Source organism: Elephantulus edwardii, unplaced genomic scaffold (assembly GCF_000299155.1).
Source record: "Elephantulus edwardii isolate Elephantulus edwardi_28Jun2011 unplaced genomic scaffold, EleEdw1.0 scaffold00257, whole genome shotgun sequence".
In the NCBI taxonomy this organism is placed as follows: domain Eukaryota; kingdom Metazoa; phylum Chordata; class Mammalia; order Macroscelidea; family Macroscelididae; genus Elephantulus; species Elephantulus edwardii.
In genome coordinates this window covers 1,797,313-1,812,843 of record NW_006400007.1, presented here as the reverse complement: position 1 = coordinate 1,812,843, position 15,531 = coordinate 1,797,313, and the positions used below count along the sequence as shown (strand labels likewise).

General features: G+C 36.4%; 1 protein-coding gene across 1 annotated transcript in view; it reads right to left on the bottom strand.

Moving 5' to 3' along the window:
• The window catches only part of BRIP1 (BRCA1 interacting protein C-terminal helicase 1), a 140,371-nt gene extending 125,079 nt beyond the window's left edge, over positions 1–15,292 (bottom strand). Inside the window, 5 exon segments of the mRNA XM_006899468.1 lie at positions 3,697–3,816; positions 7,679–7,806; positions 9,897–10,061; positions 12,396–12,507; positions 15,172–15,292. Of these exon segments, the coding sequence (XP_006899530.1) occupies positions 3,697–3,816; positions 7,679–7,806; positions 9,897–10,061; positions 12,396–12,507; positions 15,172–15,267 (621 nt within the window). The 5' untranslated portion in view covers positions 15,268–15,292.
• Positions 15,293–15,531: the final 239 nt, after the last annotated feature.

Here is a 15,531-nt window from a genome sequence, read left to right as displayed (position 1 = left end):
GAGGAAACTGTGCAACAATGTATGAATGGAAATTCAAAGTCTCTATAAACTTTCATTAAAATTTAAATAATTTAAAAAGTAACACAAGATCAAAATTTAGAGAATGTATAAAAAGTAATGCTTAAAGAGAAATGTATAGTTTAAAAGATTATTTTAGAGGAAACAAAGCCTCAAATAAATATCTAAATTTAAACTTTAAAAGTAGGAAAAGGGCAAATTATTCACAATTGTCAAAAGATAGAAACAACTCAAATGTTTATCAACAGATTAATGGATATAAACAAATGTGTAATATTCCATTACACATACCAACATGTACACACAATGAAGTATTCTTTAGCCAGAGAAAACATTATGTTAAGTGAATAAGTCAGATACAAAAGGACAAAATTTGTAAGATCCCTCCTACATGAAGTGTCCAGAATAGGTAAATACAGAGACAAAAGTTAGTGGAGAGAAGGGAGTGGGAAGGTATTGCTTCGGGGATAAGTAATTTTTGCTGTTACCATGTGTCATTAAGTCAATTCCAATTTATAGAAGACCCTACTTCTCTATAGTGTCTCCTAGGCTATTACCTTTATGGGACAAACTACCAGTTCTTTACTCAGTACCTGCTGAGGGATAAAAATTGCCATTCTTTTGATTAGTTGCCAAATGATTACCTGTTATATCATCAGGACTTCTTGAAATTAGGGTGATAAAAATGTTTGGAAACAGAATAATTGGATAGCAACAGGTCTGAGTTATTTTTAATTTTGATCTTAAGAGTTGTTAAAAGGATTGAGTGAAATTGTTTTATTTTGAAAATTGTCAAACCCACAGAATAGTTAAAAGTACTTAACAATCTGACGGCGATCTGGAAAGACAGGGTAATGGTGGGCATAGTTCAATGACGATTAATTTAATAAAACATAATGATGAGAATGATTGTATGAAACACAATGTGAATGAAGGATAGTATGAAACACGATACAAACTTTGTAAGCAAACCAATATAAAAAGAAATTTTTAAAGAGCTTGACAATAAGCATTAACTCACTTTAACCATTATTTGCCAATTGAGTGACTATTTTTTTAAAGTGCTTAAAAGAATATCTAGTAATTGTAAGCATATTATTATGTAAGCAGTTAGGATAGTTAAGACAAAAAGAAATTAAAACTGTTAGACATTGGTGAAAAATTTTTAGAAAACCACCCTTTTCATCTTCTCCTGAGATGCTAGAGAACATTTTAAATATTTATGGAAACGAACAAAACCAGCTGGAATATAGAAGAAACAAAAAGGAGTAAACCCAACATCTTCACAGCAACAGACTTTATCCAAATGTCAACAGCGCACTCTGCTGGCCCCAAGTTTTTTCCACACGCCAAGAAAAGCTAATGCATTAAAATACTGGTACAAAATTGAAGACTACAATTTATTTTTATACAGAGAATGTTAGTGTTTATTTAATGAATAAGTAAAAATAAGGACTGTATGTAGAATAAGGTGTCTGTGATAATCCATTGCACACTGCAAGCATGAATTAAGGAAAGACAGAAATATGTCAAAAGTATATATAATCTAAATTAAACTATGGTCCATACAGTATGAGGCATATTACCTATCAACATGTCAAGAAAAGTTAAATATAAGCTTTATTTTTTCAATTACTTGATCTAAAATTCTTGTTGATAAACAAATATAAAAATATGTGCTGTCAAGTTGCCTGTGACTCACAGCAACCCCTGTGTTCAATAGCTCTGAACCTTGCCCTATCCTGAGCCAATATCATCATCTCCAACAGACCCAATTCCACTTCTTCAGTCACTGATTCAATACATCTCATCTTGGGTCTTTCTCTTCCGCAGTGTCCTTCCACCCTTCAAAGTATAATGCTGTTCTCCAATGACTGGGCCCTCCTGGCCACACGCCCAAAGTATGTGAGACAGAGCTTCAAATTCCTTGCCTCCAGGGAGCAGGGTGGTTTCACCCTCTCCAAGATGGCCTGTTTGTTCTTCTAGCAGTCCACAGTATGTTCAACACTCTTCTCCAGTTCTATAACTCAAAGGTATCAATTCTTCCTCTAACATCTTTAGTTATTACCAAGCTCTCTGATGCATATACAAGTAATTGCGAAGATCATGGCCTATATCAGGAGTACCTTAATCTCCAGACTGAGACAGTTGTTCTTAAAAAAAATATGTTTGTTTGTTTTTTTTAATTATTTGTGGGTACCATCAAATTGGATCTGAGTGGTACAGGAAGAGATTGTCCCTCTTTCTCCAGTAGAGCATCTAGTGGATAGTTTTTAAAAAATTATTATGACCTAGCAACAACAGTAATGCTGGCAAGGCTGTGGAGAGACTGGAACTCTTATTCATTGCTGGGGGACAATGTAAAATGGTACAGCCACTATGAAAGGCAGGTTAGAGCTTTCTCAAAAAATTGGAAATAGAAACATGATTTGATCAGCAATTCCACTACTGGGAATATACTCTAATGAAACCACAGTCACGATGAAAACATCACATTCACTACCTATATCACCACCAATCTCATCAGAAAACTACCAAGCTCACAGTGACAAATTTTTCAAAATGCTGATTTTTTATTTAAATGCTCAAAATCTATCAGCATCACTTTACTTATTTTCAAGAATTACCATACTTAGTCTGTCAGTCACTAAAGTAAAAACAATGTTCCATGAAAAAAGTGGCTACATCAGTTCACAACTCAAACTAGCCTACAAATACTTTTTCTCAAGACAGTCTGTACACAAAAATGTTTGAGAAATACTTCTCATTTTTTCTTGGATATTTAAAATCGTAAGGGCTCAGATTCAACAAATCTAGTAATATACACAATCATTTAATGAAGAGCACTTTTGTCATCAAGAGCATTTCTAAGTGAAAGTGGCTTTTTAAAAAAACTAAGTGATTAAATGTTCATTAAAATTATTTAAAAAAAAAACTAAGTGATGAAAAAAAGACCTGACAACAAATAGGTGGGTGGTACTGCCTTCATCTGTGCTTAGGCACTAGAAACTATAACCACCTTTGCATTTGCATCATCACTGCAAATGTCAAGATAATACAAAGGAAAAAAAAAAAAGATAATACAAAGGGCAAATATAGCACCTCAATGTTGTTGTTATTGTTAGGTGCTGTCAAGTATGACTCACAGTGACCCTATGAACACAGACCAGAACCCTGTCCTACCTTGGGCCATCTTTATCAACTCCAACACACCTGAGCCCACTGGTGCAGCCACTTTGTCAATCCACCTTGCTGGAGTCTTTCTCTCTTTCGTTAACCCTCACTGTCAAGCACGATGTTCCCTTCCAAGGAATAGCCTCTCCTAGCAACATGCCCAAAGTATGAGAGACAGAGAGTCTATTACGAAACTATTTTTCATCTCACAGACCTCTAGGAAAAAACACCTGGTAGAACATACTGGTCCATTCCTAAAGAATTGCTATCCTAAAGAATACAGAAAGAACTTCAAGGAAGTGGAGTTTACAAACACTGAATTAGTCTTATTCTCAGTTTATAAACTAGAAACTGAAGCAGAGAAAGCCTTGGGGCCTTACCATCTTACATATCAGAAACTGACTGCAGAGAATGTTCTTCGCATTATACTTTTCCTTTTTCCCCCCCAAAACAGATTTTGCAAATTCAGGATTTCTTAAATGGAACAATGGCATAAATACATACGGTTTGTGGGAGAAAGGAGTTTCTGTTTCCTGATGGGGAGGTGGGTATTACAGCCTTTCCTGAAGCAACTTTAGTATCCAAATGGGGTATTTCATTTTCAAAACAAAGACGTTTTCTGATCTGTAAACACAGAACCAAAACGAAATTGAATATGTACTAAAAATGTCTGAGCAGGCTAGTTGTTTTCAAAAGTCAAGACAGATAGTTCAAGATAGTTCTACGTGTCAATATAAAAGCTTTTAAACGTGATTATTTCTAACTGAGGGAGCTCTGGTAGTTTAGCAGTAAGGAACTGCACTGACCACCCAAAGATACACGGTTCAGATGTGCCAGCTGCTCTGCAGGAAAAAGATGGACAATGTCCTCCCATGCAAACTACTACCTCGAAAACCCAATGGAAGATTAGCTATGGGTTGGTTCCAACTTGACGGTAAACAATAATTTCTTACAGGCAAGAATCAAATATGTTTGTTTTTTTTACAAATAGGAACCTCATTTTAATCCTTAGAAAGTACAATATTTCATAAACTGCAATCAAAAAAGCTTTGTTATTGTTGTCAGGTGCCACTGAGTTGAAGATGGGTCACATTCATAGGGACCTTATGAAAAACAGATTTAACAACATACAGTATTATAACATACAGTATTATGTATGAAAATGACAGTATTCTAAGTGATCATATAAAAGAATACAAGCATTACTGTAAAATGACTATGAGGATCCAAGGCAGTGAGGAGGGTGGAAATAGAGAGGTGAGGATGGGAAGGCAGGGTGTTAATCATAGGGTTTCACAATTCAATGAGTGGGTGGGGTGAAGGAAACGGGAAGGATCTTTTATAAAAAAGAATGTACTTGAACCTTGTAAATAAATCAGAGGAAAATTCTTTAAAAAAATCCTTATAAAAAAAAAAGAATGGGACCATATAAGCACTACATAAAGGATTATAACAAAGGCCAACTGCATATCTAATTAGGAAATGAAAGTATACAGTAAATCAAAATTTAAAGTCTTGTTCTACATCAAAAAGAACTCAGGATAAACTATTTTTTTAAGAAAAATAGTACGAAGGTCTATTAAGGTAATAGCTAGTAAAAGGTTGTTGTTGTTGTTGTTATGTGCTGTCTAGTCGTTTGCAACTCATAGCGACCCTATGTACAACAGCCCTAAACCCTGCTCTATCCTGTGCCACACAAAATAATTTAAGTCAAAAAGAAAAAGAGTAAAGACAGGGATGAACCCAAATGTTACAGCAGAAAGGAGAGGAAAAAAGACAACAGGATAAACTTTTTAAAAAAACAAAAAAATTCATTACTTACATATGATGAATTACATTACTGTTATCACTACTGTCTACTGGACCAAAAACTAAACTTAATGCCACTGATTTAGTCAATTCCAACTCAAAGGAACTCTGTCAGATTTCTGAGGCTATAAATCTTTCCAAAAAAAGGTCTTTTCCTTCTGCAAAGTGACTACTCACTTTGTTAGTAGCCCCATATGTTACACACTACACCATCAGGACCTCTCCAAATTACTGAGGAGCAATAACATTAGTTTTAGGACTAAGGTGCTTCTGATTCAGGCCATGATCATTTCAATCATCTGCTATGCATCTGAGAGCTGAACAATGAAAGAGAAGGATGAAGGAAGAATTGATGCCTTTGAATTGTGATGTTGGAGAAGAGTGTTGTCCCATGGACTGCCAAAAAAATAAATATGTCTTAGAGAAAGTGCAGCCAGAGTGCTCACTGGGGGCCAGGATGATAAAGCTTTGCCTCACATACTTGGGGCTTGTTGCTAGGAGGGATTGTTCCTGGGAAAGGAATATGATTTTGGAAGGGCAGAGGGTTGGAGAAGGAGAGCAAGACCCTCAAGCAGGTAGACTGACACAGTGACTGCTGCAATGGGCCTTAGTGTGGCAGGAGGTGGGAGGATGGTCCAGGATAGGACTGGGTTTAGATCTGTTGTTCATAGAGTTATTGTGGGTTGTACTCAACTCAATGGTACATAACACCACCACCACCAGAGTTCTCTACCACTCACTAATCTGATAATTTAGGCTGGGCTTGCTTAATTTTTTTTATAACATTAAGGTTTCATATGTCCCTATGCTTTTTCTATTTGCCAAAAATCTGTTTATTTAAATTACAAGAAGAAAAAAGTATTTGAGTATCATCTCTTCCAAAAAAAGAGAGCAAACAAATCGAGAGAATATATTTACTAATACATTTATACCTCACGAAAATCTAACTCTATGCATCTTTTTGGTGAGGAAAAAACCCCACTCTATAGATTCACACTTCCTTGGAATGAGGGCATTTTCAAAAAAAAAGAAACTATACCTACTCCTGATTTATCAACTCTCATGATCTGATATTTCATCTTTATGACAACAGTGAAAAAATCTAGTAACCAATTATTTTGCAACTTAACAATATACATCTGTCAATAGTGAACACTGAGGTCCCTAACAAGGTCTCTGATGTTGGACCCTGTAAATAAGTAGAAAGGATGTTTGTGCTGCCTAGTATTTCACTGACTAGGGAAGGAGTGCTAAGTGTGTGCTAAGTGGAATAAAGGGGAGATAGAGTGGGGCCAGCAGGGACAGAACATTATCTGGCAGGTCCTAGATGCCCAGAGGGGACTGATGTCACAGTGGCAGCAGCCAGTGTCCTGGACATAGGCCACTCGTGGGTCCCAGCAGGAGGCGGAACCTGGGGGTCAGACCCTGTTTCCCAGCTCTAAAGGATGAGAGGGCCAAGTCGGGGCCTGGTCAGAAGTCCTGAGATGGGGTACCTGAGTGCCCAGGCATCACGGAACGACCAGTACCTGAATGTGATCTCTTACATTTCCACAGTGCTCCTCCCTGAGTGCATACAGGTGAAGGCTGGAAGGCTACCTGTACATGGGTAGGAACTGGGCAGCAGCAGCCAAGGAGATCAAGGGCTGAGGCTGATTCTGGCCATACGAGCCTTGCAGGAAGCTCTATATTACCAGTTCTTATGAGAACATGAGAGGAGAAGAGGCAGGGCCAAGTAGTAAGAGTCAGGGGATGTTCAAGCACAGGATAGATGAAGACCTGGCCAGCAGCATGCATCCTCTCTGTGTCACCTAGGCCACAGGAGCTTCCTGTCCCCAACAAAGGTACTTGGGGCATTCGGGGGTGATTGAGAAGATAAGCCAAGATCACTCATTCTAAAAATATGGTCAGATCAGGACAGGGAGGGGATCTTGTAGAGAAAGGCAGCACTTGGGCCATCCTGACTCTGAGAGATTAGGTGGCCTTCCCTATAGGTAACAGTGGGGGCCAAGGTGTTCTAAGGAGACATATGAGAAGGACAGGTGGCAGAGGCAAGTGACCTCTGCAGGGGCCCAGTAAAGTGTCCATAGCATAGATGAAGTAAGGCGATCCTCTTTCAAATAATGCTGATTTCTGCATAATGACCTGGTCTTATGTCAAAAAGTAAAAAGTGTACATATCTGGTAATTTAGGTCTTTCAATAATTTTTTTAAATATATTTATTTTCATCATGTACTTAAATAGAAAAATAAGAGCAAACTTTGTCAATATACTAAAAAATAATTTATATCAAAAATATTCTGGGCAATAATGCCATTATTAGGTTAAAAATAACAAAGGAGTTGAAAAATATAAAAATATATCTATACAAACACAAAATATTTATGTTACCAATATAGGTGTTTTGCTTTCAGCAAATATTTTAACATCAAATCCCCAATCTGTAATATATTAAGCAAGTACTACATAGTATCACTTTAATGATACACTCTTGTGAGTAATCTGCTGTATTCACAAAGTTTGTAATAAGAAATCAAATTGCAAGAAAGTATCACTTAATTACATCTTTGATATGACCCAACTAATCTCAATCTCCATTGATACCACCAAAAACCTGTGTGGTACTTAACTATCTTGTTCAGTATAATTAACTGGATTTCACGGTTAATAAACTACTTGCCTGCTGTGCAGTTTCCAAGGGTCGAATTCGTTTCTTGTCTACTTGGAAATCATCACTTTCATCTCTGTATACAGAAGCTTGTTTCTTGGCTGATAACTTTGCTGCCAGTGTGCTTTTTTCGGGAGAGTCTTATGTAAAAAAAATCATAAAAATCAGTATAAGTAACTTAGACAATTTTTCTAGCATAAAATTGAAACCTAGAGGTAAAACTTTTTCTAGAACTATCCTAACAGTCGAAAATATGAAAAACTAATCATATTTAAAACTATTTGTGCTTTCATAGATACCTCAATAGTGCATCATGACTTAAGAAATATAACTGAAAAAATACTCTCAAGAAAATGTACTTAATTTATATAAAAATTGTAGTTTACAATGTCTCAATGTTCCTTTCCTGATAAACTTCTCAATGTTCTCAAAGCACATTTTACAGTAGAATTGAACTCCTGTAATTTCTTTCTTAATCCCACAATCCTGAAAACTCATTCTCAAAAGGATCTTAATTGTTATTAGATGCTGTTGAGTCAAGTATGACTCATAATGACTCTAAGAGCAAAAGATCTGAACCCTGCCCTATCCTGTGCCATCTATCTGCACACTTTGACACAGTAGGGCACATCGCAACAGTCACTGTGTCAATCCACCTGGTTGAGGGTCTTCCTCTCCTTTGCCAATCCACTATCCTTCCAAAAATCATGTCTCTCTCCAAGGAACAGACCCTCCAAGCAACATGCCCAAAGGATGTGAGGCAAAGCCTCATCATCCTTCCTTCCAAAGAGTACTCTGGCTGCACTCTATCCAAGACATCTTTGTTTATTCTTTAATAGTAGTCTATGGGATGTTCACTGCTCTTTTCCAACAACACAGCTCAAAGGCATCAATTCTTCTGTTATCCTTATTCATTATCTATCACTCAGATGCATAGCAAGTGATCAGAAAGACCATGACCTGAATCAGATGCACCTTAGTCCTCAAACCGACATCATTACTCCTCAACAATTTAGAGAGTTCCCTAACTGCAGACTTTTCCAGTGCAATGCATCTCCTTATTTCCTGACTGCTGGTACCAAGATCATTAATAGGGTTGAAAACCCTATGATCCTAATTATAAAATACTAACTCCATTAACAAATTAAATGCTTGATTTAAAAGAATAAAGACCAAATAACATGCCCAATATCACTCAGTTACTAAGTGGCCCAGGCTGACAGTTACTGACTTACAGGTTAATTCCAAAGTTCATTAGCATAACCTCTAGACACAGTCAAAATTTGCAATCAAACAGATTTGTCTTCAATGACTTTAACACTATTCTTAACGTATTCCTATATACTGGCTTTCTCCCTTCTCTAAATGTGAAAAGTATTGTATGCTCTAAACACAGAATGGTTTCTTTCAGTTAACAGTGTTACACATAACACACCATGTCACCAACAGTCCTAAAAAACCAAGAAAGAGCTCTATGGACTGGAGCGGTATCAATGAAGATGGAGATTTATATAGAGAAATAAGGAAGAACAAAGTGTCCATGATGTCAGACGTGGTTACTTCTTTTCATAAGGTCAAAGTAGAAGAACGATAAAAACCACACATAATCATGTTATTCTTAATATATATATATATATCTTAAATAAATTAAGATCATATTAAAATTCATCTAGTCTTCACATAGGATACTCGGGCAAATTTTATCAAGAACAAAAGAATCATTTTAAATTTCGCCTTAAGACATAATGTTTTATAAGAGTCTAATATATAATTAACACTAGCTATATATGTTTTCCAGGCAACTGTATAGCACATAACAACATATTACAGTAATTTCTAAATAATATTTATTTTTGCCTTGCCTTTTTCATAAATTGATTAAAAGTAAAATGTCCAAATATATTAAATCATACTAGGAATAAAAGGTTCCAAGAGAAGGCCTTTGTGCTACGTATTACCTTTTAGAAACTAGTGAATGTGGTGTCAAGAGAGGCCTAAATCATGATCTTTGCAGCCATTTTCCACCCTTGAATTTTATTCCTTTGGTGTAGCAGCTGCATAAGTTACAGTTCCAAGAGTCTCTGACCACTCTAGGTATTGTTCTGAAATAATTCCAGAGTTTAGTATAGATAGACAATGAAATGTTAATCAATTTTACCTAAATCTGGTTTCATAACAGCCATAAGTCTCTTATAAATACAAACTGATTCATATAAGAAATATAAATTACCTTGACAAGTTGATGAAGTATTATTTCTTCCAGAAGGTGGTGTACTTGGATTGCTAAAATGGTGAGATGTTCCTTGGTTTGTGTCATTGTTCTTTGAATGACATGTACAACAACATAACAATGGTACATCACACTTTTTACTTGAGCCCTCCTCCACTGGCTTCTCTAAAAATTTTAAAAAAAAAAAAAGCAAAAAGTTGATTTCTAATACCTCTAAGGAAACTAAGTTCATCTGTCTATAACTAGGTGAACAACCATTCCCTTTGGCTAGGAACATCACTGTCATTGAGCTGATTCCAGGTCACAGTGAGCCTCCATTCTGGTTACAAGTCTTTACAGGAGGACTCAGCTCAATTTTCTCCCAGGAGCAACTGGTGGCTTCAGACCACCAACCTTGCAGTTACACACATCACACATGGTGCCATCAAAGGTCCTAAAATAACCATGAAAGAGCTTGGCAAGACAGAACAAGTTGATTACCCTTTTAGCAGCATTACACTGGGATAGAGGAGACATATTTATGCCAGACACTTATCAATTACCATTTGAGATTAATTTCCTATTAAAGCTATAAAAATCTAACAGTTTACGATTAATAACAGTCAAAAAACAACTGTTTGAGTATTCATTTGTACTAGATTTATTTTTAAATCAACTAGAAGGAATGAAATAAATACACAAATAATACATTTAATTACCGACATTTTCTTAACTCAAGGATTTGAGTGTTCAATATATGACATAGTAATTCTGTAAATTAATATGAGGACCAAATCATTCCTCATATTAAAATTTTACTTTAAACATGTTTTTCAAACATGCATCGGGGGATCTAGAATATATACGTGAACATCCTGTATTATTCCATTTATATCCATTTTAATAAACAGATAAAGAAAAAAATTCAAACATGCATCAAAATGCATTTTAAAATTGTAATTCAACAAATTAGATAAATTTTAACTACTAAATATAATACAGATTTTATGTGTAACAACAATATGGAACCAGGGGTGCACTGAGGGAGGGTTAAGGGAGAGAGGAGGGAAGGGAGTAAGAAAACGTGCAACAATGGAAAACAATTAAAATTTTAAAAAAGGAGTTCTGGTGTCCTAGTGGGTAAATAGTTGTGCTGCCAACCCAAGGGAAATGGTGCAAATCCATCAGCTTCTCCAGTTATTCTATAATGTTACGAGGGACAGATAAACAAATTAATTATTTTTATTAAAAATAACTCTTTTATTAAAAGAGTTTAGTATATAGACTAGCATTCTGCCGGCCCATCTCATACATTTCTTACATACAAATTACTGTACTATTTTCATGATGATTCTAAGCAATCCCAGATTCTTTTTTTTTTTTTTTTTTTTTTGGCTATCCCAGAAGATTCTGTCCCATGGTGGACTGGTGGACAGTGTTGGCTGGAGCTTCCCGACTAAATCAAGCCTGGAAGCAGGAGCGGCATCCTCTGGAAACTCTATGTATGAACAGTGCTCAGGCTGTTCGTTCATAGGGTCGCTATGAGTCGTCTACGACTCGATGGCATTAAACAACAATAACAATGACAACGACCAAGAGAGAGCTACGTTGGCCTAGTGGAAGGAAGCTGTGCTACCAAGCCAAAGGTGGGTGATTGTCATCTGTGGCCCTCGGCCAGGTTCAAACTGTCTTCCTGTCAAACATTCTTCTAGGTGGTATAGCACTGGTATGTGCGTTGCTGCAGAGAGGTAACTTGTGGTTGCTGTGATGCTGAAGCCTGTGACAGTGATGTGGCAATTGTGGTAACGGGTACCCATGGTGGACAGTGTTGGCTGGAGCTTCCCGACTAAATCAAGCCTGGAAGCAGGAGCGGCATCCACTTCCAAAATGGCTTGCCTCTGGAAACTCTATGTACAAACAGTGCTCAGGCTGTTCGTTCATAGGGTCGCTATGAGTCGTCTACGACTCGACGGCATTAAACAACAACACCATCCCAGATTCTTACATACTCTCCGAATCATGAGAGAAAAGATTTTCATTATTGATCCCTTTCCAAAAACACCACAGTGTAAAGAAATATCTTATAAATTGTTGTTGTTGAGGGAGCTCTGGTGGCCTAGTGGCAAGAAGCTGCACTGCAATCCCAGAGGTATGCGGTTCAAATCCACCAGATGCTCTGCTGGAAAAGGAGGGACGATCTCCTCCTGTATCAGTCAGATCTGATTTGACGGTACACACACACACAAATAATAAAATTAAATTAAATTAAATTTAAAAAAATAAATTGTTGTTGTTGATTACCTTCGAGTTGAACACGACTCATAGAGACCCTATGAACAAAAGGCCTGAAGCCCCCTACAACCATCAACATTTATCAAAGTTCATAGTTTCCGAAGGCATGTTGTTTAGGAAGTGAATACCACTCCTGCTATTTAAATTAGCTAGAACATGCCTGAATCGTTCTGAAGAAAGACTCCCCTTAGGTCCCAGTAAACAACTTAAAAGATATTAACTACTTACCACTTAGGGACTGCTGCCATGCTAATGCAGAACAAAGTAAGGCTAAGCTTTTTCCACTTCCTGTGGGGCTCTCCAGCAAACAGTGTTGTTTACTGTTTAGTCCTCTCACAATCTAGTGACACAAAACCAATTGAAAACCAATAAGAACTTTATCAGAAGGACAGAGTAGTTAGACATGAACCTGCACTCCAGGAAACAAATCAACATGGAAACAAAGAACAAGTATTTAGTTAAACCTAGACTTTATGTCATGAATTGCACGCAGAACAAGGCATATGTTGGGGGGAAAGTACAGCTAGAATGTTCCGCAGAAGTGAGAATGGTCTCACAAACTTGGGGCCTGGAAGTCCCTGAATAAAGATATCATACTTGGCAAAGCGGTAGATCAGCGAAAAAGAGAAAGACCCAGGGTTGATGCAGTGGCTGCAACAATGGACTCAGACATACCAACAAGATCAGGCAGGGAGAGAGACCTCACAAGATCCCTGAGTCAGAACTGGTTCAAAGGCACCTAACAACAGCAATTCTTTATGCTCTTCGCTAAAATTATGTTGGACTTAGCAATTTTATCAAGCACTAGGGGAGAAAAAAGAAAATCTATGTTTTAATTATGCAAATAGTATCTTTATGAAAAAATTATAATGTTGTGATACCTATAAATATCTTTGATGGGAACTTAGGAAAAGGGAGTGTAAATTGCCATCTCTACTTTGAGCAGAAATAAACAATTTCTAGTAAAGTTGAAAATGCTCAATCAGCAAATTCAATCCTAATTACGTACTCAGAACTTTTTAAGTAAGAGTATAAAAGAAGACCATTGCAGGTGGGCCATAACTTTTTTTTTTTAAAAAAGGATCATAGATGAAAATAGCACTCTTTATCATTGTAAAAGAACATCAATAAAAAAATATAAATTCTGATACAGTGACATGTTGTTACGTATCAAGTTGTAACCATCTCAGAGCTGACCCTCCAGAGGATTTTCAGAGGCAGTAAATAAATCAATTGCATGTGAGGAGACTGCTCATCTTTCTTTCACAGAGCAGCTGGTATATTTGAACTGTGTGCCTTTGGATTAGCAGTGCAACTTCTTACCATTAAGCCACCGGGGCTCACTGCTATAGTCATATAGCCTGGTATACAGTCATTAAAATGTATCAACAGTCAGGGGAGCTCTGGTGGCCTAGTGGCAAAAAGCTGTACGGCATCCCAGAGGTATGTGGTTTGAATCCACCAGATGCTCTTCTGGAGAAGGAGGGGCAATCTCCTCCTGTACCAGTCAGATCTGATTTGACAGTATACACAAAAAAATAATAAGTAAATTTTTTTAAAAATTGTATCAACAATCAAAAGGACTACATCTTAAAAATAATGTTAAGCAAAAAAGAAAAATCAAATTCTGCAGAAAGTACAGTATCAACATCATTATAAGCACATGCTTATAATGTTTAGGTTAACAGTTCAACTCCTTACCACTAAACTGCCAGAGTTCCCTATACCACATTTGTTGTTGTTGTCAGATGCTGTCGAGTACAACTCATAATGACACTAGGAACCACAGATCTGAACCCTGTCTTATCTTGTACCATCCTCATCATTTCTGAGACACTCGAGCCCAGTCACTGTGTCAGTCCACCTGGGTGAGGGTCTTCTTCTCTTTCACTGACCCTCCACATTTCCAAGCATGGTGTCCCTCTCCAAAAAACAGCCCCTCCTAACAACATGCCCAAAGTTTGTGAGGAAATGCTTTATTATCTTTGCCTCCAAGGAGCACTCTGAGTATACTCTCTCCAAGATTACTGGTAGGAATGTAAAATGGTGCAACCACTATAAAAAAGTTTGGTGCTGGGTAAGCTGAAATTTGAAATATCATTTGATCCAACAATCTCACTACTAAGTATATATCCCAAAGAAATATTAGCTGCAATACAAACTGACATACACATACCCATTTTACTGCAGTATTATTTACAATGGTAAAGAATTGGAAGCACCCCAAGTGTCCATCAATGGATGAAGAGCCAAAGAAACTATGAAGCATTCACACAATGGAATACTATACATCACTGAAAATTATGAATTCATGAATGCTGTATGACATGGATTAAAGAACAAATTATGCTGAGTGATAGAAATTGCTCACAAAAGGATAATTATGGTATAAGATCACTTACACGCAAACCTAAGGAATGGTTAATATACAGAGAGAATCAATCTTAAGTTAATAATGATGAGAAAGAAAGGAAAAGGCAAGTGAAACTGAACACATAATGTGGGAGAAAGGAAAGGCAATATATAAAAAAGATTTGATTAGACACAGACATTGGAATATAATAAATGTTCACTCAAAAGTAAGCTTCTTAAAATAATAAATAAAATTTAATCAAAAAGTCTGTATGACTGAAATATTTTAAAAACATCAAATGGGAAATAAAGTATTCTGTATAAAAGACAGTAAATATTTTGTGAAAAGCAGTAATTCAGTAACAAACATTTCAGATGAGCTGAGAATAATTTTTACAATTTTTTTTTTTTTTTAAAATTTTTACAATTTTCTATTTTTCCTCCTAGCCATGGACGCATAAAATGTAGTATAACCAATAGTATTTCTTTTCTCAAACATATATAATATGTCATTTATTTCCCAAAAGTTAGATTTCCCCCAAATAAACCCAGAAAAGTCTCAACTCACTTACTATGTAAGAAAATAAATACTGAATGAAAAAATGAATACTGTATCTTCATAAAGACAAAATAACTTTTGAAAATTACTTACAGAATTCATCATAGCAAGTTGTGATGGGTAAGCTTTGCAAGGAAAGCTAATCTTCACCCCACCAATTGTATATTCAGACCATAATGATGACATCATGCTTCCTTATTTATTTCAGATCCCTCCTTAGCTGTAACAAAAATTGGGGGGGAAAACTGAATTTACAACACTCAGAGAAACCGAGGCCTCAACACTAGAAAAGAAGTCTGGAAATAAAAATTAGAATTAATAAATGTATACATAAAATGGAAGCAAATTCTTTTCTATCTTTTTTCCATAATCTGGTGGTTTGAGAGCAGGACTCATTTGCCAGTTTGTCATAATTGAATGGCTCGAGCATTGCTGTGATACTGGAATCTATGC